Source organism: Camarhynchus parvulus, chromosome 10 (assembly GCF_901933205.1).
Source record: "Camarhynchus parvulus chromosome 10, STF_HiC, whole genome shotgun sequence".
In the NCBI taxonomy this organism is placed as follows: domain Eukaryota; kingdom Metazoa; phylum Chordata; class Aves; order Passeriformes; family Thraupidae; genus Camarhynchus; species Camarhynchus parvulus.
In genome coordinates this window covers 5,310,510-5,337,073 of record NC_044580.1, presented here as the reverse complement: position 1 = coordinate 5,337,073, position 26,564 = coordinate 5,310,510, and the positions used below count along the sequence as shown (strand labels likewise).

The 26,564-nt window shown below is 39.6% G+C and overlaps 1 protein-coding gene across 1 annotated transcript in view; it reads right to left on the bottom strand.

Moving 5' to 3' along the window:
- Window positions 1–22,769, bottom strand: part of TRPM1 (transient receptor potential cation channel subfamily M member 1) — a gene marked incomplete at its 5' end in the record, with an annotated part of 43,721 nt that extends 20,952 nt beyond the window's left edge. The window contains 13 exons of the mRNA XM_030955463.1: window positions 610–660; window positions 942–1,076; window positions 1,722–1,895; window positions 2,743–2,843; window positions 3,638–3,710; window positions 5,485–5,608; window positions 7,124–7,298; window positions 9,712–9,883; window positions 10,552–10,676; window positions 11,376–11,589; window positions 11,862–12,057; window positions 12,776–12,855; window positions 22,749–22,769. Coding sequence (XP_030811323.1) covers window positions 610–660; window positions 942–1,076; window positions 1,722–1,895; window positions 2,743–2,843; window positions 3,638–3,710; window positions 5,485–5,608; window positions 7,124–7,298; window positions 9,712–9,883; window positions 10,552–10,676; window positions 11,376–11,589; window positions 11,862–12,057; window positions 12,776–12,855; window positions 22,749–22,769 — 1,641 coding nt within the window. The remainder of the gene's footprint in view (window positions 1–609; window positions 661–941; window positions 1,077–1,721; window positions 1,896–2,742; window positions 2,844–3,637; window positions 3,711–5,484; window positions 5,609–7,123; window positions 7,299–9,711; window positions 9,884–10,551; window positions 10,677–11,375; window positions 11,590–11,861; window positions 12,058–12,775; window positions 12,856–22,748) is intronic.
- Between the last annotated feature and the right edge of the window lie 3,795 nt (window positions 22,770–26,564).

Below are 26,564 nucleotides of genomic sequence, written 5' to 3'. Positions count from 1 at the left end.
AACTCCCTGGAATAACTGAGAGTTTTCCTTGCAGAAATTAATACAGGAGGTTTCATGTTGCTGAATTTTACTGAATGAAAGCTTCAAAGCCTCTAAGAGAGAAAATACAACAAATCTCACAATGACCCTGCCTACTCACATGCAATGAACAAATTTTCATGTAATGGAAACAAATGAGTAACAAATTTAGGACAGAAGATATTTTCTCCCAGGAAAAAAGTTGGACTAGTGGGGGAAAAGTAACTGGAAAACACACAAGGAAACAAAATGCAAGAAATCCTGCAGTCATGAGTGGAGCTTCCAGTTAACCTAGCAGGCCTTAGCTTCCACTGTAATGCTGCATTGGGAGCTTCTTGCAGAGAAGAACCAGTATCAACCTAAATCTCAAATGCCACATTACACTATAGGAACTTAATTCAGTTAACTCCTTAGTTTTTAAATTACTAGCACTCCATACCCAATTTAGACTGACATCACTGTTTGCCACAGGGAGACATTTAACTTAACAGCTGCCATCTAATTTCAAACGCCTGCTTGGCCCCATGCTATGGTTGCTTTTACTGTTGATTCACATGGCTAATGCAATCACACAAATGTAATGCTGCTTACCTTTTTCACATCTCTGACTAGCAAATGCAGCGTATTTGGTGGACCCAGTCTCTGAAATAAAAATAATTCATGGTCCATTAGAGCTTCATTTCCTCAGATTTTTTGCAAACATGAACACAATCAGTGATCTGACAGCTTATGCAGAACTTCAGACAACAGCCATGTGCCATCACACCCCAGAGGGGAGAAAAGAAGGAACTGGGCTACCGTGACAAACACCTTTCTATCAAGAGCTGTGTAATATCCCTTTTTTATAAACCCTTCAGTGGTGATTCAAGTCATGTACACAGTGGTAAAATACAGAGGGCTTTTTAGCATTTCTGCTCACTCACAGTGTTATACAGCTCCTCCAGGCGAGGAATAGTCAGGAAGTGCTGCATGTTCACTCCATTCTCAATGAGCAGCTTCACAAAGTCCACTCGATCCAGGACCAGTGCATCCAGCATAGCCTGCTCCAGGGAGTTCACCTGAGTTGCAGAATGGGAGACCACATGAGTACAAATGAGCTGGTTGGGCAGCAGCCACAGCCATTTTCACTACTTAGGATATGGATTGAGTTCCCACAAATGTTGAGTACTCTGTAAGTAAAAAGGAATTTAGAAAGTAACATTTTAACCACATGAAGTGAGTAGAGATAGCAGAGATTTCCCAACCTTAGCAATACAACTGTAGCTTTCAGTCTTTCAGCATGTAGCTTTCAATTATTCTGTTTAGCATTTTTAACTAAACCAGGCATACCGTGCCTGACACATTAAGTGAAAAGGGGATTTACTTGCTCAGCATGATAGGAACAAGTCAAACCAACACATTCACAGAAGGAAGACATTCACTGGTGGTTTTATTTCCTTCTGACAAGTGCAGGGAAGAAGATGCTGCAGCTCAGTACTGACTTGTACTTTTGACGTATGGCTGCATGTGGTGCACATGGGATGAGAGAGGGATTCTTGGCTCAAACACCAAACAGCATTCCTGCAGAATCTACAGCTGATCTTGTGAGAATGTGCAAAAGAGCATTCTACAGAATAAAAATGTGTGTCTTCCTTCTGTCTTTATACCTCAGAACAAAAAAAAAAAATCTTCAGCAGTTTTTTATACAAATACTTTCATCTCACCCAGTTCAGGAGTTCAAGTTTTCTTGGGTCTGTTTCTTCTTCTGGTTCCTCTTTTGCTTTTCCTCCCTTTTTCTTTCCTTTTCCTTTTCCTCTGCCTGCTTTAGTCTGAGGTGCTGGAGATTTCTTTTCCTTCTCAGGAGCTGTACCATCAGGAGCTGTAAGGCTTCCTAAAGGCTGTGTTTATAATGCATTAAAGTATTAGAAATCTAATTGATCTTACAGTAACTATTTAACTGAGTACACTCCTACCAAGCTCACCCCCCAGTCACCACTTCTCACATTTAGTCAACTAAAAATGGTAACTTCTCTAAGTTTAAGGGCCTTTCTGCCTAGTCACAGCTTTACCCCTTTTTAAAAGCTGTTAAGTCTAACTTTGTAACACTGAAAGTTGAGGCAGTGAAGGAGACTGACTGGGGAGGATTTCTCTTGAAAAATAAAATCAGTGTGAGAGGACTGGGACACTTCAGGTCCTTTGCTCTCTCTGAAAGCAATAGTTGTGAAAATAAATAGCAACAAGAGCTGGACAGAAAGAGCCTAACAAGAATGCTGCATGACGCCAAACAGCATCCACACTGCAGAGCAGAGAGGAGAGGACAGAGAACCACTCACTGGTTCATTTCTGTTCTGCAGACGGTATTTCTGTCTATTCCTCTTGAGAAACATTTATTCAGCTAAAGTCCTTCCCCTTTCCAACCTGTCTGCCCAGGGCAGAGGCACACATGCACCACACTTTGGAGGCTTAACTTGCTGCAGATAATGCTTAGGTTGCATAAAATGCACAGTGAAGAAAACTGGATTGCTGCTCTCCTCATGACACCTTGGAGTAATTCAGCATCAGATGGTTCACACAGCAAAGCAAAAAGCATCAACACAGTGAGACATAAAAATAGCTTAAATAAAGGATTTTATTTACACAGGTGAACTGCAGTGTTTCACCATTGCTGCCAGTGCAGCATCAAAACCCAAGGTGTAAATATTACACAATTTAAACTACTGAAAAAGAAAGAAAACTTTGTCTTACTGGCCAGTGGTGTCCAAAGACAAAGATCTGGCTGCGTGCAATGTCTACACGATTCCAGGCCAAAGCCAGGCTGAGCTGGTCTGGAGCAGATGCATTGGTACCTGAAGAGAAACCACAAAGGTTTCATATTTCACACATGATGAAACAAAACTGGACAACCTTCTGCAATAAGTAGAAAACAGCAAGTCTGGCTCCATATCATACTATTATTAGACAAAGCAGTGGATTCATCCAATCACATTATACCATCTAACCCCAAAATCCTAATTTCCAAAGGATTAATGAGATTGTCTCCCTTTTTTTTTTTTAAGCTTCCATATTGACTTTTATTCTGATGCTAAAGTCAGACATTTAGCTCTTCTTAAAGACTCCTCTCAGCTCTTCTGGCTGATACTGTACATAAAAGTGTAAATTTGGGGACTCCAGAGATCCCATATAGAGCCTGTATCAACCACTGTATACCCACAGACAGAAAAAGGTTGTCTCAGCAAACATAAAAAACCCAATTATATATGGAACTGATCCTATTGCTCTAAGGTTTAAATGGCACAGTCTGAGATCTGGAGAAATCCAGACAGCCTTTCATCTTCCCATTTTTTTCCCTAACTTTATCCACGTATGCTAGAACTGCAATAAAATGAGCTGCAGTATCAGCAGTACAGTTGTTGCAGCACTCCCATCCCACGCTTTCAGGGGAGGAAAGCCACACAAAACTTTCAATTTAGATTTTATGCCTCATGCTAATCTGAACATGTGTGCCAAACACACCCAGGCACTTGTTAAAATCCAAGTGAAGAAATCAAGAACTTAAACAAGAAGAGTGAATGTCAGACAGGGCATAGGGATGCCCTCTTGGGATGCTTGTGCAGCCCTCCTGTGTGCCTGGAACACCCACCTTTGAGGAGAGCAGTGAGGATGGACATCTCAATGTCGTGCTGCCCTTCCGAGCCCATGCGGAACACGGTGATCTAAAACCAAACACACCAAATTACAGCACAGGAAAGAGAGACACTGAACATGTGGATAGAAAATGGGGCAGAATGGTGCTGCTTCATTATTCCCTTCAACTTAAGATTTTTCAAAAAGTACAGTTTGACTAAATTTTTCTTTGAAATTTAGTTTTCACAGAAATGTTTAATTAAATTCTTTCAGTGAAGTTATCCTAAAATATCCCTGCATTGGTGAACAGACAAACTTGATGAAAAATCTTCACCAAATCCACGTATTCTAAAATGTGGTGACAAAACTGCCATGCAAAACCAATTGTTTTCTGATGGTTCTATTACTTCCTAGAAGTAATGGAAATGGAAATGCTAGTTACTCAAGATAATTATCATAGCATCTATTTTATTGATGATAAGACTCAAATACTTCTTAGCTGCAGGTTGTGTTATGTATGACAATCAAAAAGGCAGAACCAAGTAAAAAAAAAGCAATTATTTTTAGTCACATTTGCTTAGTTCAGTCAATTGCAATTCAATGATTTTAAAAATAGTAATTAATGTAAAGCTTAGCCATTTAACTACATATTAGATGACTAATTATTCAAAAGCAGAATAACCAAATACTCTATGTTAACAAACTTAATACCAAATTAAGTATGACCAAAGAACCTCAAATTCTTCATTTTCCAAAAGCAGCTATTCACATTATCTACTGAGACTAGCAATTTTCTCAACAGTTTGAATATATTTTGCAGGAATGCAAAGATACATGATGTTAGAAAAAGAAGAACTACAGAAAGAATATTACTAATTAACAAGAACAGACAAACTATCAACAGAAAACCATAACCACAAGTCTGCTTAGGCTGCACAGCCAGTGTCTGAATTTTGCTGAGTAAACCAGGCGTGCTCTGATGCATTTTAATTTCAAAGCAGTCTGACTAAAGCAGCTGGGGGCTCTCCTCTTTTCTCAAACCAATTTTTTAGCAAGGCTGATTCACTTTTCAGTCAGCTTATCAGAGTCATGTTTACTACCAACTTTACATCCAGTGAAGGTGTATGTATGGAACTCATCTTGGCATCATATTTACAAAACTTCAGAGAAATAATTACTCAAAGTCAAACACTCAGGGATTCATTCTGCCTGCAAAGACACAGTGGAAGCAGTTTCAATACACTGCTTCCAGACCACAGATGTGAATGTCAAAGGTTTTCTTTTCCTGAGCACACTTTTCTCTGCAGCTGGGATGTGGGAGACAGGCAGGAGCCTGAGTGAGGGCTGCAGCACACACAGCAGACCTGCAGCAAACCAGGAGCAAGGAACACGGGGGGATCTTCAGGAAAACAATGCTTCAGTTTCTTTCAACAGGCCTGCCAAGCCCCTTTCCCTGGAATGAAAGGCTGTTAAGGAGTAACTATGTCAGAAAACAAAAATGTGTTGATGTACTCTGAATGCTTTTTGCTCCTAGGAACCCTTTCTTCAATTATCCTTCCTCCACTTTTGGCACTGGATCTTGGGTTTAGTGCATTTCTCTTGGTGTCCTATTCTGCCTTGCTGAAGTCTGTGGAAAAAGATTCCTATCAATTTACATAGGAGAAGCATCTGAAATTTGGTTTTGGGACTTTCCAGAAGATGTAATCCCTTCTTGGCCTGTGTTTATGCCTGAATGTGTACATTTAATGCAGCTACATGGGGGGAAAAAGCTTAAACTATAACCCTGGGAAAATGGCACTTAAAAGTACTCTGTAAAGTTTGGTCACAGAAATCACCTTTGTGAACTACTTTTAGGATACTTACAAGTTCTTTTTTTTTCATGCACTCCATAAGAATGACAAACAGCTGATGAGCTTGATTTCTGTTGTAGTTAAAGGTTTTCTGGATGGTAACTAGAAGCTGGTCCCTAAGGGATTCATTTATTATCCTAAATGAAAGATGAGACATAAAAGAAGACATTGCCAGAATGAATATATAGTCAGAAGGCCTACTGTTTAAGATACTATAATATCCAGGTATTCCCCTTATATATCATAGATATACTTCTGTTAACAATTTCAGTCTTCAGGATTTTAGCATTAGGCCTTACAGAACCCCCAGCTTTGCTTCTATATGTTCCAAGTCCCTTTGCATATAGCTAAAAACCCCAAAATACTTCACACTTCTGATATGTCACCTTGGTTATGGTCTTAAACAGAGGACTGAACTTGCTAATGCATCTGAAACCTCATAATACCCCACTGAGAAAGAAATGAACAATCCAAAAGATAATTTAAGAAATTACATTGAAAACTCTATAGAAAGGTCAGGAATGTTTGCTCTCCCAAACCATTACAAAACAGCCCTTCAATCTTCATCCATTTCCCAATAAAACACATGTGTTTTCAGATTATGGCAAACATTACCAGCAGATGAGAGATGTAGTAAAATTCAAAATTCACTGTGAGAAAATGATTGGACTGACAAAAAATTCTCATTATAGATCTGCCTTACTAGATGAACACATTTATCATAATTATTGGAGAAGAAAATTGGACACTGCATCATATGCACTGTCACTGGGAGGGAAAGTCATGCAGCAAGCACATCTCTGAGAGACTGATCCTGATAAGCTCTTTCAATTACTTATGAGCTGATAGGAAGAATGAATAAGAAATTAAAAAAAAAAAGCAAGCTAGGTATGATCTAAACTATGGAAGCTTGTTAGACAGAAAGGAAAGTTGCTGAATCATAAATTCTGTTGGTGCAATTAAATATGTGCTATGTCTAAACACCAACAAAATCCAGCGTAAGAGCTGCTCTCCTAATTCAGCAAATAATATCCACACTGCTTGCAACACTACTTGTCTGCTTAATATTTAATCCAAGCTAAGCTCCAACTTCAGTCAAGGAAATAGGTTCTATCTTCAGCACAAGACAGGTATGCCACAACCTAATTAGGACAATATACAAGGTGTTTTCCTGGAAGGCAAAAGCAAGAGAATGAAGGAAGCCCAAAATTTCCACAGCTGGTCTGGCACTCTTGGACAGTGAAATTCATTCACACAACACAGCAGAATCAGGCAGTACACATTCTGCAAATCCATGCACTAATTAACCTCAGCCCTAGCCTGAAGAAAAGAGTTATTCCTGGGAACTTGTCCTTGCTTCTACCATGCTCAATCCAGCACAAAGTATAGTGCAGCAAACCCTGATGGAGCTTGTAAAACAGTGTGCTGTACTGAGAGCAAGCTCATTTCAAAGGCCCATAACATGCATTCAGAGTGGTAATAACTTCTACTCACCAACTTCAGGGCTAAGACCAAACAGGCAACAAAAGCTGGCTGACAGCAGAATGCCTCTGTTAGCAGCATTTTGTCCTTGAGGGGCTTTTTTTAATGAAGCTCTATGAAAGCAAGGCATACAGTCCTACACAGCTTTGGTGAAGATCTTGAACCCTTACCCTCCTTCCTCTGAATACTTGTGTGCAAATGACAGGATGTCTGACGCTCGCCCGCTGCCGTCGCAGATCACCACCGGGAGAGGGGGGTCTTCCCGCAGACACTCCAAGACAATGGAGATCACATTGGGACCTCCTTCTACTATGAGCCCAACTACAGGAACACCTTGCCCCAGTCCTGCAAAAACCAGAAGAACAGAAACAAGAAAAAAAAAGAAGTGTCATTGAAACTTAGTTTAAGGAATCGGGATAGGTGGATGTGATTTCTGTGTTAGAGCATTGCTTCAAACCAGAGTCCTTAGGAAAAATGATTGCCATTTCATGGCCAATGTGAGCAAAAACATCCATATGCTGTTCCCCAAGCCCAAAAGGAAAAGAGCAAGATGTCTCTCTGCCCTTGCTTTTGTATCAGCTCCATACTGGTAACTTATCCACTCAGTGTTGGTGGATGTTTGTGACTTCTCTCGACAGACACCAGGTACAGATAAAGCAGCTAACATGACTGCTTCATCAGGCTCCCAGCCTTTGATGCTTTACCTCTTCATTGGTTACCTAGGGTAGTCTTCAGTGAGGTGACATACCTATGCTTATTCCTAAAGTAAAAAAATGGAATTAGTGTTTTAATCATGAGGCTGAAATGGCTTGTCGATGGAAGAGACGACAGCTGAGCATCCCTTTGCTGTCCCTGCCTCACTGTGATCTCCAGGCATAGGATGACAAAGGGAAGCCCACAGGTCACATGGTCTCAGTAGCCTTGGTCACAAGAAACTTGGGGAAATGAAGGACAAAACATTACCTGAATGCTGACTAATTCCACTATCATAAGAAATTGAATTCAGTTCTTAACCTGTGAAATGACCAGCGCTTTATAAAGATGCACTTTTTTTGTTTGGCTGAGAACGCGTGAAAGAGTTCATGTTTTCAACCTGGATTCTTCTCTGCAGAACAGGAACACCATGCACAGTAACAGGAGAAGCTTCCTGACATCCTCCTGTCAGTACACCCCAGCTCTGATAAGGAGGAGTCACAGAGCACAGGGCCGGCCTGAGCATCCATGAAATCTTTAATGATTCCTCCTGAGATTTCCAGCAGAGGTGCCTGTGCTTGGAGTGATTAAGAAGAAACAAAACAACTCCCTGTATGTTGTAACTAGCAGGTGTACTGCAGCCCTTCACAGAACAGGTTTCTATGTGTACTCCTGACTTTGCCCTTCTCATGACAAAAACCATCAAACAACTACCCAAACCAGAGTTGCTATCCCCAAGCCCCAGTGTATTAAAAGGAATGGCAAAGAACATCTTATCTCTGGGCCCTGAATTCCTGACCTTTCATGCCAATGCTCCCTTTTACAACCTTCCAGCTCTGCCAGCACTTCTGCAGAAGACAAAGATGACAAAAGCAGGCTGAGCTGTTTCCATCTGTGGGCAGCAGCACCTGGCACTGCCTCTGTGCTCAAAGGCAAGGGGCAGCATTTTCCTGAGCTGTTTCCTAGGCTCACCACAGGCACAGGGCAGCACTTAGAGAATTCCTGGAACATTTGGATACCTCATGGCTGATCTCTAATTGCACCTTTTGGCTTTACCTGGCACTCTATTTGAGTTTTCTGCTCTACCTATAGGGGCACTTTGGCCCTATAAGGAACTTCTGTGGAGTTCAATGCAATTGCTGTTCTGGATGTTTCTTTTCTCTTATTTTTACAGGCTTACACAGTTTATAGGGGTACCAGTAAGAGGTAAGAAAAGCAACTGGTAGAACTGATGTAGATTCTCCAGTAGCTTTTAACCGATGTGTGAATTGAAAGAGTATTGACATTTTTTGGACCATTTTTAATTAGGGTTGTGAAGTTGTTTTTAAATAGTTTATATATTTTCTATTTAACCTTTTAAAATTAATATTTTATATGTTAATGAATATATATCTTTTAAAAGAATTATTTTCTAAATAACAATGAGAAAAATTCTAGAAAATTATTTTAAAGAGGCCATAATAGCTGTAAGAAATTTTAAACTGCACAAAACTCTAAATATGAAAGCATTAAGGTGAAATTGTCTTAATTGTCATTAAAAATCAAAATGTCTGCTAAGTTTATCAGGAAGACCAAAGAATTTCGAGTGTGATATTTCAAATGAAAAAAAATCCATATATAAAAGAGAAAATAAAATGCTTGTGTGAACATTCAAAATCAGAAATCACTAAGCTGCACAGGATTCCAGTAAACAGGAACTGTAAAAAATCCCCTTGTTCTGTGTGTTTACTGGTGCTTATGAATTCTAGCCTAGAAGTGCACAAATTCTTTGCATTTCCTTTTCCTTAGATTCTCACTGCTTTGAAGCTTCTCCTCACTATGATTTGCCAATTTTTCCTCATCCCTTTATGCAATCCTACTCCATGGCATTCCTGCCCGGTTCAACATGGGCTCTTATCAAACACTTATCAAACAGCACATGTTCTAGACCAGCCACACAGTCCTGATCACATTTCCATGGAAAGAACTGGAAGAAGCCTTTAATTTCCATAATTTCAAGTACTTCAAGCCCTCCTTTCCCCCACTTCAAGACATTATGGTCACAGTTTGCCCCACTTGTACTTACGTGTGTTAATCTTCTGAAGGGAAATGTGTTTTTCCAGCTGACGCCGTAACTTGACTTCAGCTCCATATTTACCTAATGTGCCATTGTCTGCCAGAATGAAGTGGGTGTGGGAACTGTTGAGCACAGAGAGCTTACTTAAAGGGTTTGACATTGTTTGGTAAACTCGTGTTACCTGTGTGCCAAGAGGAGAGATGCACCTAGGTTAGAAGGAAGAATCAAATGGGAAAATGCCCCACACCACCCAACAGAGGCACACTCAGAGTCTTCTCTAAGCAAACCTCTATAAAAACCAGAGGAGAATTAGAAATGGAGCTTGCTTTTACATTCCAAATCTGTCCTCCTGACAGCACTGTTTTCTTTAGAGGATGACAGTCAGATTGTGCACTCCCCTGCATGTTCCCCTAAGCTCATTACCATGCTCTCCTTGTTCACACACTGTGCTGTTACATAATCCTCTTAGTGCATTAGAAAATACATTCTCATTTGGAGTTCCTAGTAATTCACATGCCACTCCAGAGTACCCACCTATAATAAATGCCAGCCTTGCACACACAATAAGGCCCTTATGTGATTTACAGAAGTCTCAGAGTGCCACACTGAAGTTAGGATGTAAAACTGTCACCACAGAGAGGTCTTTACTAAAGAAAGCAATGGAAACCTCAGCAATTCCATATTTATTTTGAGGTCATATATGACAAGCTGAGAAATATTCTTAAACAACAGGTTTTCTCAAGAAATTGTTCAATTTCACCTTCTAGGCCTGCTTTAGAAATGGAAAAAAGTAGTATTTCAGAAATATTAACAATGCATTTTCACACAGTTGTTTCCTTAAACACTTACATCTTTTCCTATTAGATCTTCCTTGTTTTCTACAATGCCCCATGGTGCAATTCCTATGGCACATATTCGTCCTCTGGATTTGGAAGAATGATCTTTCAAGGCATCTCCCACATGACGAATGACACCTATAGGTACAATTAATTTAATGCATTTTTGGCACTTTAGACTGATCACTAAACAACAGAATTTTCTTCTTGCCTCTCATGGAGCTACTGAGGTGCTTTCACTACTAAACTGGTACTGGTACATTATAGTAGAACATGCAATGCAGACAGCCATGGTTTATTTTGTAATGGCTGTGTTGGAAGTCCCATGACCTTCTCACATCATTGTGCTGAATTCAGTGAAGTCTGTGGAAGACTTATCCCATTACCAACTCACCACAGTGTAATCTGTACACTTGTCTGAGGTATGTTATTCATTGGACACAAACCATGACAGCAGGAAATACACTTTCAGTAATAAATAGATCTTTGTACAAAAAAACCACACCAAAGCTAAATTTGGAGTAGGAAACTTAACTACAGGTAAAACCAAGCACTAAAAGAAGTGTATTAGAACTAGTGGTAGATTCCTTGCTACTGAAACCAAGGCTGAAATTTGTTTTCAGGGGAAACACCGAGTAATGCAAATCAATACTGACCCAGGAAAATCTTATGGTCTGGGCTGGGAAGGAGATTAACACAAATGATTACAATGCTCCTTTTTTGGTCTAGTGGGTAATGACTCGTTCATGTAGACTTAAATCTTCTGCCTGTGGGAAAGATTAGTGAATGAACATCACTGAATTCTTAAGTAAACTAAAAGTGATGGCAATTGCTTACCTGTACTAACACCACCAGTGAAAATCCAAGCTCCCGTAGTCATGGCAGCCTTTATCAGACCTTTTCCAAACACTTGCTTTAATTTTGGTTGCATTTCAAAGTTCTGGAGGCCTCCATGGACAGAGATTAAGAGTTTGGGCAGTTCCAGTTGCCAGTCTTTCACCATGAGATGCAGCAGAGAATCTGGTTTAGTGTCGTAGGACACACGGATGTACTGCAAAGAGCAACGTGTAATGCTGTCACTCAACCTGTTCTGAAAACTTCTCTGAGCAAAGAATGGTTACTGCTTGCCTTTCATCCTGAAGAGAGAGTTTTACAATTTGCAAACATGGAAACAAACCTAAGTTTGGATTTCTTCAGAAGAGAGGAAAAACAAAGAGAATTTTTGCGGAAGTTTGAACTGCTGTTACTTTTACTGCTAAGAAAACTCAGGAGTCTGTTGAACACCAGATAAATAAATACCTTAGAGTATCCTATGCCCCTTACCATGGCCTTATTTGAATGTCCTCCTCCCTGGAATTCCAGGTTTCCATAGGCATCTGTTGGGTATGCTTGGGTGTGTTTACTGACAGACCATTTCTCTGGCTGAGCTTCCACTTGCTTCGTTTCTTCTTCATTTTTATTAGCTGTTATACTTGGAGGAGGTGGAATATGTTGGTTAATGAGCTGCCCACAGCAGCACCTGGAGGTTAAAATATGAAGTGACTTTGATTACAGTATCTTAAAAAAAGAAACAATCAGAAATTAGATTTTCAACTACCCAAGATGAATAATAGAAAACACCTCTCACATACACATATATGCAAGAATTAACAGGCTTAGGTGGTTTTTAACATGCAAAGATAATAAAATTCACTTCACTTCTGTTATGCACTGGAAAGCTGTTCTAGGTAAAAGGCCAGGCAAGGAGGAAGAATGCAGAACAGGAGCACAGACCACCTGTTTCTTACCTAGAGGTGACAGCTTGCATGTGACATTACCTGTTCTGTTATCCACACAAGCTGGACCACGATATGCAGCTAGCCCATGGAGTAATGGTAATATTCAGACTAAGAAATCAAATCCCCGTCTGCTATTGTCATTGGTAATATCATACCAACTGTGAAGGATGGCACCACACTGCTGCACCTCTGCTTTCAGAATTCAGTATGAATCTATTATGGTTTGCAAAGCTAGGAGCTAACAACTCACTACCTCCCTGCTCCCAGTCTTGTCATCTCTGTGTGACATGTCCCATGGCTCTGTGCAGACTGGAGTGCAAGCATGACTTGTGCTTTTGTTCCCCTGTCATCTCCCTTTACAGGCAGTGACTAAACTGGGTTTCACACATCTAAACCCAAACAAAGTTAAGTTTCTCTGGTATTAAGATTTTCTGCTGAAAAAAAGATTTCAAATGTTACCTGGTAGCGTCTTTGTTGTTGGCAATTATATAGATGCATTCTCTTTTAGAAAAGGTCTTCTCTATCCAAGCCTTCTGACCCTTAAAAGAGAGAAAGAGGGAAAAAAAAAAGAAATGTACTGTTACATTTCTGTGTGGCAGATACAGCAACGTTCACCTTCTATTTTCAGCTACTAAATTCATTACATCAGTTTTAGACACCAGATACATCTACTCATGAAGTGATGTGAATTTCTGTGACTTGGATAAAATTAAAATCTCAAATGTGTGTAAAAACTCTTCTGTAGAAAGATGATGGTCTTCAAGTTTCAAGGTCTACCAAAAAATTGCACCTGCTCCTTCCTACTGCAGTAAACAGCAAATGGACTCAATGTAGCACAAAATATCAGCATAAACTGTGAAATAAATAGATAATAGTATTTACTCCAAATAATGCTTTAGTATCATTCTTTGTATGCAGAAAGTTCTCCTCAGTAACTTTCTCTTCATAACTATCTATCTTCTCACATAATTTTTTCCTACCAAAAATCAAGTTCCAGTCTTTCCTAAGGCATCTTACTCTGAATGAGATGTGTCTTGGAAGGAGCATTTTTAAATTGAAATACCCTGTGACAGTAAAAGCACAGACTCTTTGGGTATCTGTGAAACAGGAGGAAGGAAACGACCTTCAAATTGTGTTGGCCTATTATCCCGCTTGCAAACCAATTTTATCTAGTGAATTCAAAGAAGCCTTTTAACTTTAGAGAAATGAAAAATGTTAAAGACCACTCACAATTTGATGACACCGATACCTTTGCCTTGCTGATAAATGTCACCTCTTCTGAGTTTGAATTATGAAACTCTCTTTTCAAGTTGCAAGCAAATGTTTTGCTTTAGTTTGTGCTATGGCAGTGAAATTAAATTTTTGCAGACACAGAAGCTAAAAATGACACAAGAACTTTCAGTCTTAAAAAAAAGTAAAGGGACTTTCCTAGAGAAAGAACTAAACCTTGCTGATTTTGACTAAAGAAAGTCAGCTGCAGATGCCTGTCAGCCGCCCTGAGACCAGCCATGCTCTGAGTGCTGCACAGGCTCCAGCATGATGAACAGGGGGTTTCAGAGTTCATCTTTCTCTCCTATGCAAGGCAAGAGCTGTCTCTGAAGCTCCTTTGTCTGTTGACTTGTTACTTCCCATCTGTCTTCTTCATTTACTCCACTATCTCTAAAATTACAGGGGACTACTTGAAGTTCCCTCATTGCAAGTAACTGCAAGGAACTTGCCAAACCAAGCTTCTACTTCGTTAAAAAGGTGTCCCTAGCTGCTCAGGCACACAAACATTCACCTCTCCCAGGTGCCTCTGAGCCAGCCTGGGCAGTCAGTGGCCTGGGAGATCCTGCAGTTCTGCTCTCCATTCCCATCTTGCTGATTTACCAAGGCAGAGCCATCTCATGTCACTTCAGAAGGAGTTGTCTGGGACCTCACAGCACAACAGTGAGGAAGAAATAACAGCTCACAGACAAAACTTCCTGTAGCTTACAGCTTGACTTGCTTTCTGAATGACAAGGCATGTATCTCAGGCATTCAGCATAAAGGGCTCAGTCATGTAGCAAAATAAGAAGGAAAAGAACATTAAATTTAGTATTGAAAGGCTGTGGGACTTAGTCAGATTTTCTGTCTTGACTCCACAGATTCCTTCTTCAAATGAAATGAAAAAGCCTTTCTTCCAAAATTATTAAGAAGGTTCTTTTCATACATCTTCTGGCAAGGCTGCTACAACATAACAAATTTTAGCAATAGTATTATTTGAAGTGAAGCTTAGAAGATGCTTTTGTTCTGTAGCATCAGAGTCCAGTTCTAGAAAAATCCAGAGAAAACATCCCCAACAGAGAGATCTCTGAGGCTCTGTGGTATGTGGAGGTGGGTGGTTAAATCAAAGAAATGCCATTTACCTGCTCAGAACAAGATTTTGCTGCTTCACAGGTATTCAGGCAGTTCAAAATATTCAGAGATCCAAAAATAGTTCATTTGATTTGAATTACAGTAATTTTTCAAAATTAATCCAAAAGCACACAAATGTACAAAGTGTACAAATTTACTGCTGTTTCACAACTATGTCCAGTGTTGTTACTTCTCATATACACCATATTAGTTAATGACCTGTAACATTATCAAATGAGCTTAACAGGAACCTGTTACAGAGCTTACATAATTTCTGTACTTGTAAAATTGTGCATATTTAATTTTTTAAATAATTTCATTTTATTATTTTATATATTCTAAACATATTAACTTCTCCCCCACCTGATTAAAACTTCTAAATTCTGTGTGGTCTCTGGTAACTCCTTGACTATGTGACACAAAAGCCCAAATCAATCCCACAGTGCAGGAATCACTTTTCAGAATAAAAACCGTAACAGATGCTGCACACTTAACTGTTCTGTAGAGAATACTGGAAAATGCAACCCAAAAATATCAAATCAGTTTGGATTGTTACACCACGCCAGTGAATACTGCTTTACCTTATTCCTTGTAGCTTACCAAAGCACAGAGATCCTTTTGCTGTTTTGAGCATGTAAAAATAGTTAATTAACCATTGATTAAGTCACAGATTTAACATCTGTGTTTGGAAGGAAGCTTTTGCATCTTGGTATCTAAAAGGAGCTCTACAAACAGATGAGCTCTCAGCTGTGCAGTTGCTCTTAAAACCCTTCCCATAGGAGGTCTCTTATCTACTGCTGTGTTGGAAAAGGCTTCGATACTCACCCCCAGAACCCCGTTAGCAATCAGCCGCTGCAGGCACTACAGAGGGACAACACATTGTGCTCTACTGGCTTATTTTTCTGTGCTAATGAGAGGAAGGCAAAAGCAGGCATTACAGACTGGGGAAATAAAAACCTCAGCACATTTGGTCAGCCTTTGAAGTTTCGCTGCTTTTGTCTGTTTAATCTGCTTAACCAAAGCTTCATTATAATCCAGTGCAAATACTTGAGCAGAAACATTTACTGTCAGAAAATGGGCACTTTCTCCAATTCTGTACATTTCTCTCTCTGGATTGAAAAGCTCCTGGTCTTTCAAGGAAAAATGTAAGCACACATAATGTCTCTTGTGAGTATGAAAAAAATTAAACACTTTTTAACAGCCTCAGAATGGATGACTTGTTAAAGGACTTTGATAGATCAGCTACAGTTTTCAGACCAACAGACACTGGTGGTTTTCCATATGTCTCTGATGAAAACAAAAAAAACCTCAGATCCCAACTTGTTGACAGTAGTGAAGTTCAAACTTGCTTGTTACTGCAAATCCCAACTGTATTAATTAGAACCTAATTTTGAAAAAAAAACCATTTCAGAAGTTCAGTGGTATATTTGCTCTCCTTTATGTAAACTGGCAACAGGTCCTAAGCTATGATAAAAAAAACCCCCAAACCACTGCTAATTCGTGTACTTCAGCCTAGAAACCAATATGCTGCTTAGAAACAGCATGAACTAAAAATGCATTTATATTATTCCATTATATGGTTTTGCTAGTTGTCTTTAGCATTATAAAGTTATCCTCCTCAGAAACAAAAGGAAATCAATATAACTGTTTTGTAAACCATGGAGTACCAAAAGCAAGACCCTAAACCACTAGTCACCTTGCTAATATAGGAACTAATAAACACAAGAACTAGTTCTAAAAAGACCAATTATCCTTTGACTATTGCAAATGAATTACACTATTTGCTGAGAGAAAAGCAACTGAATCAGCTGCAGCAACTGAGGAGAATTTTCTCTCCCACACATAGATAATTTCAGTTTTCGACTAAATTAACATTAAATTGTATGTATTTCACTTCATATATAACCAAGCATTCAGTAAACAAGCACTTGGCCTGAATTTCAGGCTGTACCAAAACCAAGCCTGCAGCCCTGTTTCATTGCAGCTTTATGCAAGAGCAACAGGAGGGCTATGCACCAATAAACACATCCTTGGAGAATCTCCAAGGTGGGAATCCAGACAGAGGGGAATGCCATTGGAAATGTCATGCTGCAAACTCTTACATGACATTGTGTCACCAGAAGCTGTGAATTTCAGTAGAGATACCCCCCTGCAGGATGGCACAGCATTTAGTGATTTTGGGATTAACAAAATGACCAGCAAAAGGAGTGGAAGAACTTGGGGAGGGACAGGGGGGCAGGGATGAGGGTCTGCTGTGCCACTGGAGCACACCCAAAGCCCAAGCAGGTCTAAAAGCAGGACTGAGGTCTCTGAGCTCCAATGACCCCCAGAGTGCTGCTCCTGGAACAGGGACTCGTGTCCTTGCTCGATGGCTTGGCTTGCTTGAACTGGGGACAGGATGGGACAGGGCTTGGCCTCACCTTGCAACTGCAGAGCTTCTGCCTCACTCAGCTCAGAGGCACCTGGGACCCAAGGAAGGAGCACGTATTCCACAGCTGCTGCACTCCAGAGAGGTTTAGCCTGGGCCAGGCCCAGCTGGTGAGCAGGCATGAGAACAGCAGGGCTTGGTGCATCGATGGGGATTGGACACGCAGACAGCGCCTGGTGCACAAATGCACTGAGCAGGCAGGGGACCAAACAAATGTATGTCATGAATAATACAGGGTCTGACAGAGCTGTTCAGGCTAAGTCAAGCACAGAATAATACAAAAATGGATCTGGCTGGGCAGCAGAGCTTACATCTGTGGACTAGTACAAATTACTTTGACCAGCATCTTGTTAAGATGCGGACTGATTGTTATTTATGGAAACATTCATCTGTAGCCCTGTTAACACCACCTGACCAACTTTTCAGGTAACCCTCCTATGGCTTGCAGTATGCTGCAGAAAAGGTGGCATTACCAGGGAAATTAAATCTCATCTATGTTGCCCAATCATAAAATTAGAATGCTCTACAGAATTAAACTGGGATATTTATGCTAGATTTGAGCACAGGGATGTTTACTTTGATGAGATAATGGAAGAAAGAAGTAATCTGAATGTGAAATGAAATTCATATCAAGAGCATCTGCACTCTTACTTAAAAGAAAGTAAACAAGAACAATAAACAGTTGGGAGAAAAAAGAAATCATTATATTAGCAGAATCTCTGTTATCTGGAACTTAAATCCTGACATGAGAACAATTTCTATTTTGTGCTGCCTTTAAACGCAACATCCCAATTACACTATTCATCATTCTTCTTCACTTTGAAGGAACAGTTTTTCCAAGTGCCCAACTAATTAATCTTTCAGGTGATTAGTTCTGCCTAGAAATTACATTCCTCCTAATAACAAGGTCTTGCTCAGAGAAAAATCCTCCAAACTATGTGATGTATGTTAATAGCCAACCCTGTAACCACTCACAAAGTGGTAAGATTTTACTGAAAAGTATTCATTGCTAAATAAGTACAGGGCATGAAACAATAATGCTGTTTTGAATTTGTGTTATGCCACAAAGAAGCCAGAGCCATGAACAATGTCCCCAACTACAGAACACAGAAACAGCCTATGAATCCACGAAATTTCCAAAAGTCTCGTTAGCATGAGTTCTATCAAAAATCTATTTGTAGAACCAAGAATAGCTTTAGTAAGTATAAAGTACCAAACAACGCCCAAGAGAAAGACGATCCTTATATTTTTTGCTAATAAGAGCATCAAGAAGGTATTTGTAACAGTTTAAAGATTCTTTCAAAGAAAATCCTGTTTGCTCGAGACAATTCTTATTCTTAGTGATACAGAGAGTTCTGTCAAATTTTATATATGATCTGGAGACAGTCAGCCCACCATGTTTTTCATATTGTTCAATTTGAATCCATGCTCTTGTAGCAATTTTGTCAGGGAACCACTTGTTCTGTTGTAGAGACTAACACACACCAGGCAGGATGGCACTGTCTGTAAGCAAGGCAAGCAATGTTGTTATTTCAAATTGAGGCCAGAAATCCCTCCTGCTGCTGGTGTGCAAACCAGAAAATGGTGCTACATTGCATAGAGAGCTGTAAGGAGCTTTCATGGCTTCATTACGCTCTGTCTTCCTGGAGAGGCACAGCAAACATCCGCCGTAAAAAGAAAATGATTCCATTTTCTCTCCGTGTTCATTAACTGAGGGACACAGTTTACAAAGTATGCAAGCAAGAAGTAACAAGCTCCTTTTTCAAAGCTAAGATGATTCTGCTGCACCTCTGAGAGATGCACAGCACTTCCCCAGAGGCTTTGCAGTGTGAAAAACAGCTACAGCCTCAATAGCACAGCAGACTAGTTGGTTCTGAAATGGTGGAGAGCTCCAGCTCCAGCACCAAGTCCATGGAGGCACAGGAGCTGGATGAGCTCCTACAGAGAGGCAGGCACAGCGCAGCACTAATGTAACTATACTGCTAATGAAACTATAATAAAGCAACTTAAAGAACCATTTGGAGTGCACTGCAGCACAGCCTGGCTCAGCACATGCCTGGGAAGAACATACCCTGTGTAGTTTTGCAGTATGGAATTTTTCTGTGTGGATTACAAAAGAAATTCACTGACAGCCTTACATCTACCACATTTTAAGGAAGCAAAAGGCATTCCTGCAACAGTTTGTCCTTTCCCTTACTGCACCAAATTTCAGGGAAGACATGCTAACATTAATGTTAATCTCCATTTGTTGCTTATTCCAGTTCTGTTAATACCTTGCCAAATCCTCCTCTTGCCTTTAGCCCCTCTGTCTGGAGATGGGGAACACAAACACCAACCTGTACTGAGCCTCTGCACCTTTCTCCCCAAAGAACCTTCAGCCCAGAGACATTCCATAGGCCAAGTTTTACTCCCAGATCTTACACACTAACCAAGACACTAAGATGGGAAGTGGTGAGCAACTTCACCTAAGTGACCATTCTCAAGAGGTCTGATTCAGCAGGATGGATGAGCAGGGAGAGAGAGTAAGCAGCCTCTAATATTATATTAGCCAAAGTAGCCTAGTAATTACTAGTTTCATCTGTAACATAATTTTGTTGATAATTCTTATTTTAAAATTTAAGTTGACCCTGGTATCTAGTTCTGACAAGGCTCAGGAATGTTTTTTGTACTATAACTATTATCTGTCTTGGCTAATGTAAAGACTCTGCTAGATAACAGTTTTAAAAGAAGTCCGGTGCTTCCAGATTATTTGCATGTGGGCTATTTCTCTTAAATTATTCTAAACTATGAGCCTTTAGTACAGGCCATTCATTCAAACCTGAAATACAAAACTGCTATTATAATGAAAACCTCTGGGATTCAACACCCTTAACAGCAAACCCTCCTTTGTGCAATTCATCAACACTTATGGAATCATGATCAACCTGACAAGGTACTTCCCTTAATACAAAACTAAGCCTGAGAATAGTTCTCACTAAAACTACCCACATACTTAATTCTCCTGGTTATTTGTGGTTTAGAAAATGGTGTCAATAGATGTTAATCATGCCTACAGGAAAGACTAGCCCACACTTACATGCAGATGCAAAACATTGATTAGGACTAGAATATTGCCTCCATCAGTGAGATCTGGGTCATTCAAGTCCACATTATTAAGAATAATGACTTATTATTAATAATTAGAATATAAATAACCAAAGATGTGCTTGCTGTTTGGAAAAGGACTAAAACTATAAGCACTTCTTTGATATATGAGATTACAAGGTCCTAGTTCAGAGAAACTATACAACTTCTGACAAGTCAGCTTGTCATGCTGATTTTTCATATATGACATAAAATAGTATGGTTTGAGACCTTTTTCTTTATGAAATAGGGCAAACTACAAACATAAAACAACTGAAGAAAATGACTACATGTTGCATGGAACATTACCCATCTATGAGAGTTTGTTCTAAATGCACAGTTGTAGTTAGTACTACTTGAAGTGCAAAGCACAAAAAACAGCTGGGCTTGAAGAATTCTTTACACTGACACTTTCAAAATGTGGTGACAAAAAGCCAGTACTTAAGGCATACTGAGATGCACATTAATAAAACACACTTTAAAATTGCTATGAAGCAACATTTCTGTATTCACATATGAAGAATATATGCACATCTCAGAAGTCTCTCAATTCTGGAGATGCTGAACAAATACATATTTTGAGAAAAGATACTATAAATATTTAGTACTTATAGTATACATATACACTACTGCATACTGTGAATATGCACCCTTTTGGGAATATGTATGTAATACACTGGTTAGCCAATCCGTCTCTGGAGAAATTAACATTAGTTTGCAGCACAGAGTTTTCCTGACAGCAAGATTCTTCAGGTAGAATTCTGTTAAAAAGTTTGAGCTGTTGAGAATTTGCAACCTTCTGTGGCTAATTTCACACTCAGTAGAGCAATTTTTTTCTGGGCATTAGCTAAGGCCTAAAACCTTCCATAGAATATGCCACAATCAGATGCATTTTATTTCCTGCTGCTTTCTGTCATTTTTTAAAAAAATTTCCAGCTATTTACTTGGGTTGCAGGTTTTGCACAAAATTATTTCTCATAATCTTTCAGAAATCCTTATAAAAGCATTGGAATTTAAGGTTTAAATTATTTCCGGCAGACCCTAAATACTTATGTTTGAAATATTGCATTATGTATACCAGGGAGTTGCCAACATTCATTGGGAACTTCCTGAAAACCTGAATATTTCAGGGCTGAAATAAATACAGAGGTGAGGGCAATGGGAGATTGCAGAGCTTACAGTTTTCAGAAAATCTGGCCAATCTTTTCAGTTCTTATGCATCTAAAACCCATGAAGAGGTGAGTGAAGAGAACTAACAGGTGCCATAGAACAGAAAACAATATGTCCAGTGATGTTCCTGGACTTTTTTATCATGGTGTGCAGCACATTGTTCCTTCTCTTTAAAATGCACCCCATGGGTCTATCTATTTGAATTAAAGTGGTAGTGGAGAAAAACTGTGAATAAAGTTTTGATTTTCTCTATTTAATCCAGTATCAAAAATGGAAAAGAAAACTTTTAAATCCTGAATTAGAGGAGCTAAAGGAGACTGGAACAGGCCAGGAGCTCTTTCCATGGCTGTCTCTGGCTCAGCAGGTGGTGGGTGCCTGCTCAGGGCCCCATTGGGATCACAGCTAAGGGCAGGAAGGACACAACAGTGATGGGAGCTTCTTTGGGGCCGTGATTCAAAGAGCTGGGGAGTAACAAGGGCCAGACCTGGGCTTCCTTGGTTCCTCAATCTCTTGAAAGATTGGTGTGTGAATACTCAGACATCACAGGTAGGCTGGGGCTCTGTGAGACCTCTCACCTCCCAGCCCAATGAGCTGTATGGCAGGAATGCATTTCTTCACACGACAGCAGCAGCACTGCGGGTACGAATGTGATGGAGCTGCTGATGTTTGTTAAACGTCCTTCACTGGGGAACCTCCTTTATGGCCAGCAATCACTGAGGTGGGGAAAACCACCACAAATTCTGCCCTTTTCCTGTTCCAAGACTTCCATAATACCTGACCTACCATAAGACCTTGATAAACTCTCCTGGAAACAAATACACACAGAAAGAAGCTTGCTCATCAGAAGGCGTATTGCCACAAGAGAGCTCCATAAAGTAATATTACTGGCTAATTCTGAAAACCCAGAACAGCCCCCAAAAAATGAAAAATCACAACCTACAAAATAAAGAAAACCCCAGAACTCCTTCCCCATTTTTTGCAGAGGTATTTCGAAATTAGCATTCAAAATATTGAAATATGTGAGGTACGTGGTGTTTCTTTGCCAGTATTTCTACATTGCATTACAGTCACACTCACACAATTTTTTAATTTTGAAGTGTTGAGACATCATTTTTGGACCTGAAAACTCATTTTGCCTTCTTGCATCTAGTACTTCATGTTTCACAGCCTTCAAAATCTAAGAAGTCTAATCAGATCAAGGGAATTATCTGTGTCCCATCAGCTGCAGGTCACTACGCAGCTCTTCGGCGCAAATTTCAGTTGTGCACATCGCTGTGACAAAAGGTAGAAGACTATCAGGAATGAAATGAAAAATGATTTAAAATCATGTCCTACCTGCTCGTCCCTGGAAGTGTTTCAGAGTTTGGAAAGATGAATTACAGCTAGAATAAATAAAGTGCATTTAACTCTGCGCTTCTGTCCCATCTTTCTGTTTATTGTTCAGACGTCTCATTCATCTTACTGTTAGGACTTCCAGCCTCTGAAGTTCATGAGAATTCCCAAGGAGATGGGTTTCCACCACTTTAAGAAGAGAATCTCATATGATAAGCATGTGAGCAGCTTCTTTGTTCAAACCAATCTCATGACTCCTTTTGAAGGTAATCCTTTAGAAGTCTCATGACCCATCTCTCTGCCCAGAGGGTATTTTCATCTCATGGTGGAACAAGGCACAACAAATCTACTTTGATAGTGCCCAAATCTCCAATTTGTTAAACCTCCTTTCCTCTCTTCAAACAGTGGATGTACTTGCTGTAAAAATGCCGGCACTGCAGAAAGGCTAAAGCAGGAGCTGAAACTTTTAATTTGAAGTATCCCCTCCCTTCTGCTAAAATATCAACGCTATTTGCATAATTGAGACAATTGGACATAATAGTCCTTTCAGGGGTCCTCATTAGATGTACAGCTCTACATTCTTTGAAAAGAAGAAAAAAGGAGGTCATACAGTATTAATTATATCTAATCCTTTTTAGAACAATTTGAAGTTGGGCAAAATGCTGTACTAAAACAGCTGAAGTCGTAAATAAGCCATTAATTTTGTAACTTTACATATCACATGCATTTTCATACCCTGTTGCCTTTGTCAATATAATTAATTCCTTTGCTGACAAGGGCTTTTTTGCATCTTCCAATACTTTAAAACCACCAATAGCAGAGGACACTGTGTGTAGCAGGTAGCTCTTTGTTCTAACTTTCAACATTTACCTCGATGAGCTAGAGGCCAAAATAATTGCCATAATGCAACAGATAAGGGTGAGATCCAGAATCACATCTAAGGATCCTGCTGTCTGGAGCTAAAGGCTGCCTGCCTGCTCTTGCTGCACTGCACTGTTAGACTCTAAACTTATTTTCCTGTTCCTATAATTTATCTCCAGTGTACTGAAAATGTACTCGCCTGTAGCTGCCAACAAAATATTTTACAGATATGATTTCAACTTCTGTCTGCCCTAAATGGCAAAGTGTGCAGCTGAAACAGCTTTGGTTTAGAACCAGACCCTGGGCTTCCTAGTGAGACAAAGTTCCTGCTGGCTTAGAAAAAGGATGGAGGATGGAAGATTCTTAAAAGGTCAGCACAGAAACGGAGGGAGGACATACAACGAAGTCCACAGATGTTTCTTTTTCCAGGGGAAATGAAATTTGAGAGGCTTTTATGGATGTCTGTTATCTAGAATGTGGGGTACTCTGTGAGCTAGAAAAAGATGACCTATTGGACAAGAAATACTATCAAAGATATATAAGCCAAAAAAATAATACAAAAAGGTGAATTGGGCACATAACTCCCTTCTGAAAATGGAATGTGGACATGGAATGTGGTATGTTTTTTTGGCTAGGTACTCTATAGAAATGGAAGTTAATAAGCAATTAATTCCTCTCTGATGCTGAACAAGTTCTCCTTGGCCAGCCATTATGTAAGAATGGGAGTTGTATCTAGAGCACCTACATCTGTAAGGCACGACACATTTTAAGAGGAAATATTGGAAACTTCATTAATGTGTGTTTTGTTCTTCCATCTGTTAGCCCAAACTGCAATAACAGAAATACACACCTCAGAAAGTACAGTGTTCTTAAAAATCAAACACAAATTTTGCAGACTTTTTCCTTATCAGAAATTTGATGGACATGCAGCCTGCCAGCGTTTCCCTTTGGGAACACCATAACTGCTCTGACACCTCAGTTCAAGTGTAAGACTCAAGACAGAAAACCAAGACGTGCATCCACCCAAAAAGAACAAAATTGTAACTGTTAAAGACTTCAGTTTAAGGTGACTGAGATCAAAGATCTCTCTACAGGCAATAGGAACACTTTCCTCACTTGCTATTGCAAATAAAGAGCAAGTTTGGATGATGATGAAAACCACACTTCAGACATAGCATTTTAAGCAATGCCACAGCTTGTCAGGATGCCTACACTGAATGTTCTGAACAGTGCTTCAAATAACACATAATTCTCTCTCTCTAAAAATATAATGATAATACCACAATAGTTATAGAATACAATAGGAATTAACCAGCATTTTCCAGGGATGGGTTGGGGAACAGCCCTGTAAAAGCAAAGGGCCTTATACACAATGTGTGTAAAATAAACCATAACCAAGTTGGCTAAAAACCTAATAAATGTGCACTTCTGTTGTTAAGGGCACACTGTCTGCTGTGCTTACTGTCTGAAAAGCCTATGACAAAATTCTGCATGGTAAGAGGAAGAAACTGCTGGCATTTAATTCTAAATGTATAATTCTGCCAAGTTCAGCCAAAGTGCTCATTCATAGTTCAAAGGAATAACACACATGAGTGAAAAAAATCACATTCTCAGAGAAAAGGCCACTAGACAAAGGATAGTTTTCATGGATGCCTGCACTCATACTATGGGAAGGCTCACAGCACTTGGAGTTTGTTTTGTGACATGGCTTGATATAAATGCACTGTGAAGGAAAGGGATAAAGATATGCATCTCTGCTGCCCTCAGTGTGACTGTCTCAGAAAAAAATTCCCTTGGTTTCCAACAGTACCCATATGCTTACAGGGAGTAAGCAGCAAGGAAGAACTCATTACTTTGGATTTACTAATTTAAACAGTATTTTCATGTACAATAAAGAGTCCATACCAAAAAAGCTTTAATTACATCATTCACTGTCAAACCACACCCCTATTACTGCCACCACCAAAATAAAAATATTCTTGCTTCACTGACAGCAAACAACTTGTTTATTTTCAAAAATGAACAGGTTTTATTACAAGTGCTGTAAATCCAATACCTGGGTAATCAGCTATATTTGTGTAGGAATAATGGGTAGCTCACATAACTTTTCCCAAGTGCTAAGTTTTGTTTGGCATGTTTGATAGCTCACTTACTGAATGCAGCCAATAAATAGCCTTTCTAACAAAAAGATAAAACACATGACACTGCTCTGATCTCATGCATTTGCTGGGGTGTCCCAAATGTGTGTCTATCAATGAAATCAACACCATGTACCATTTCTTATCAGATACTTACTGGCCTTCAAAATACTCTCCTAATAAAAGCAAATTAATTCAAACAGGATGAAGGGAAAGTTCTCCCCTGAATTTATTCTTTTGCAGGGTTTATGTAGCATTCTCTGAGAGCTTTCAAGCCATATCATATAGACACTCATGCATACACAGATCAAAAGCAAAATTCATGGATAGCAAATGTGGGAGCTGAACTTTGACATACTAAAATGCACTGTAAGATGCAATTAGTTTTTTTGTGTAGTCTTAGTTTTTTTAGTCTTAGTTTTTTGTGTAAGACTATTTGTAAAACTGTGCATGAGTAGGAACTTCAGACTTCATGAGACAGACTTAATGAAAAACACCCAAGGTAAACACTGTAATCTTCCTTTCCACAGTCATGATCAGACCAAATCCAAACTTGAAATGCCCCAGTAAACTATAAACGCCTAAGTCACAAAGGAGCGAGCAGTAATTACAATGGGACATAATTCAGAAATGTTGAAGAAGGGGAGAGGGTGACAAAACCACAAAACACAGTGTCAAAATCCCCTTGGATCCAAGTTTCATCATTTGAGAGGAACCAAATGCTGCCTACAAGCCAAATCTGTTGTCATATCAGAGAAAAACTGCAGCTCAAGGAAGCCTCTATTTCTTTTATAGCTGAATTAAAGCTTGAACCAATGAC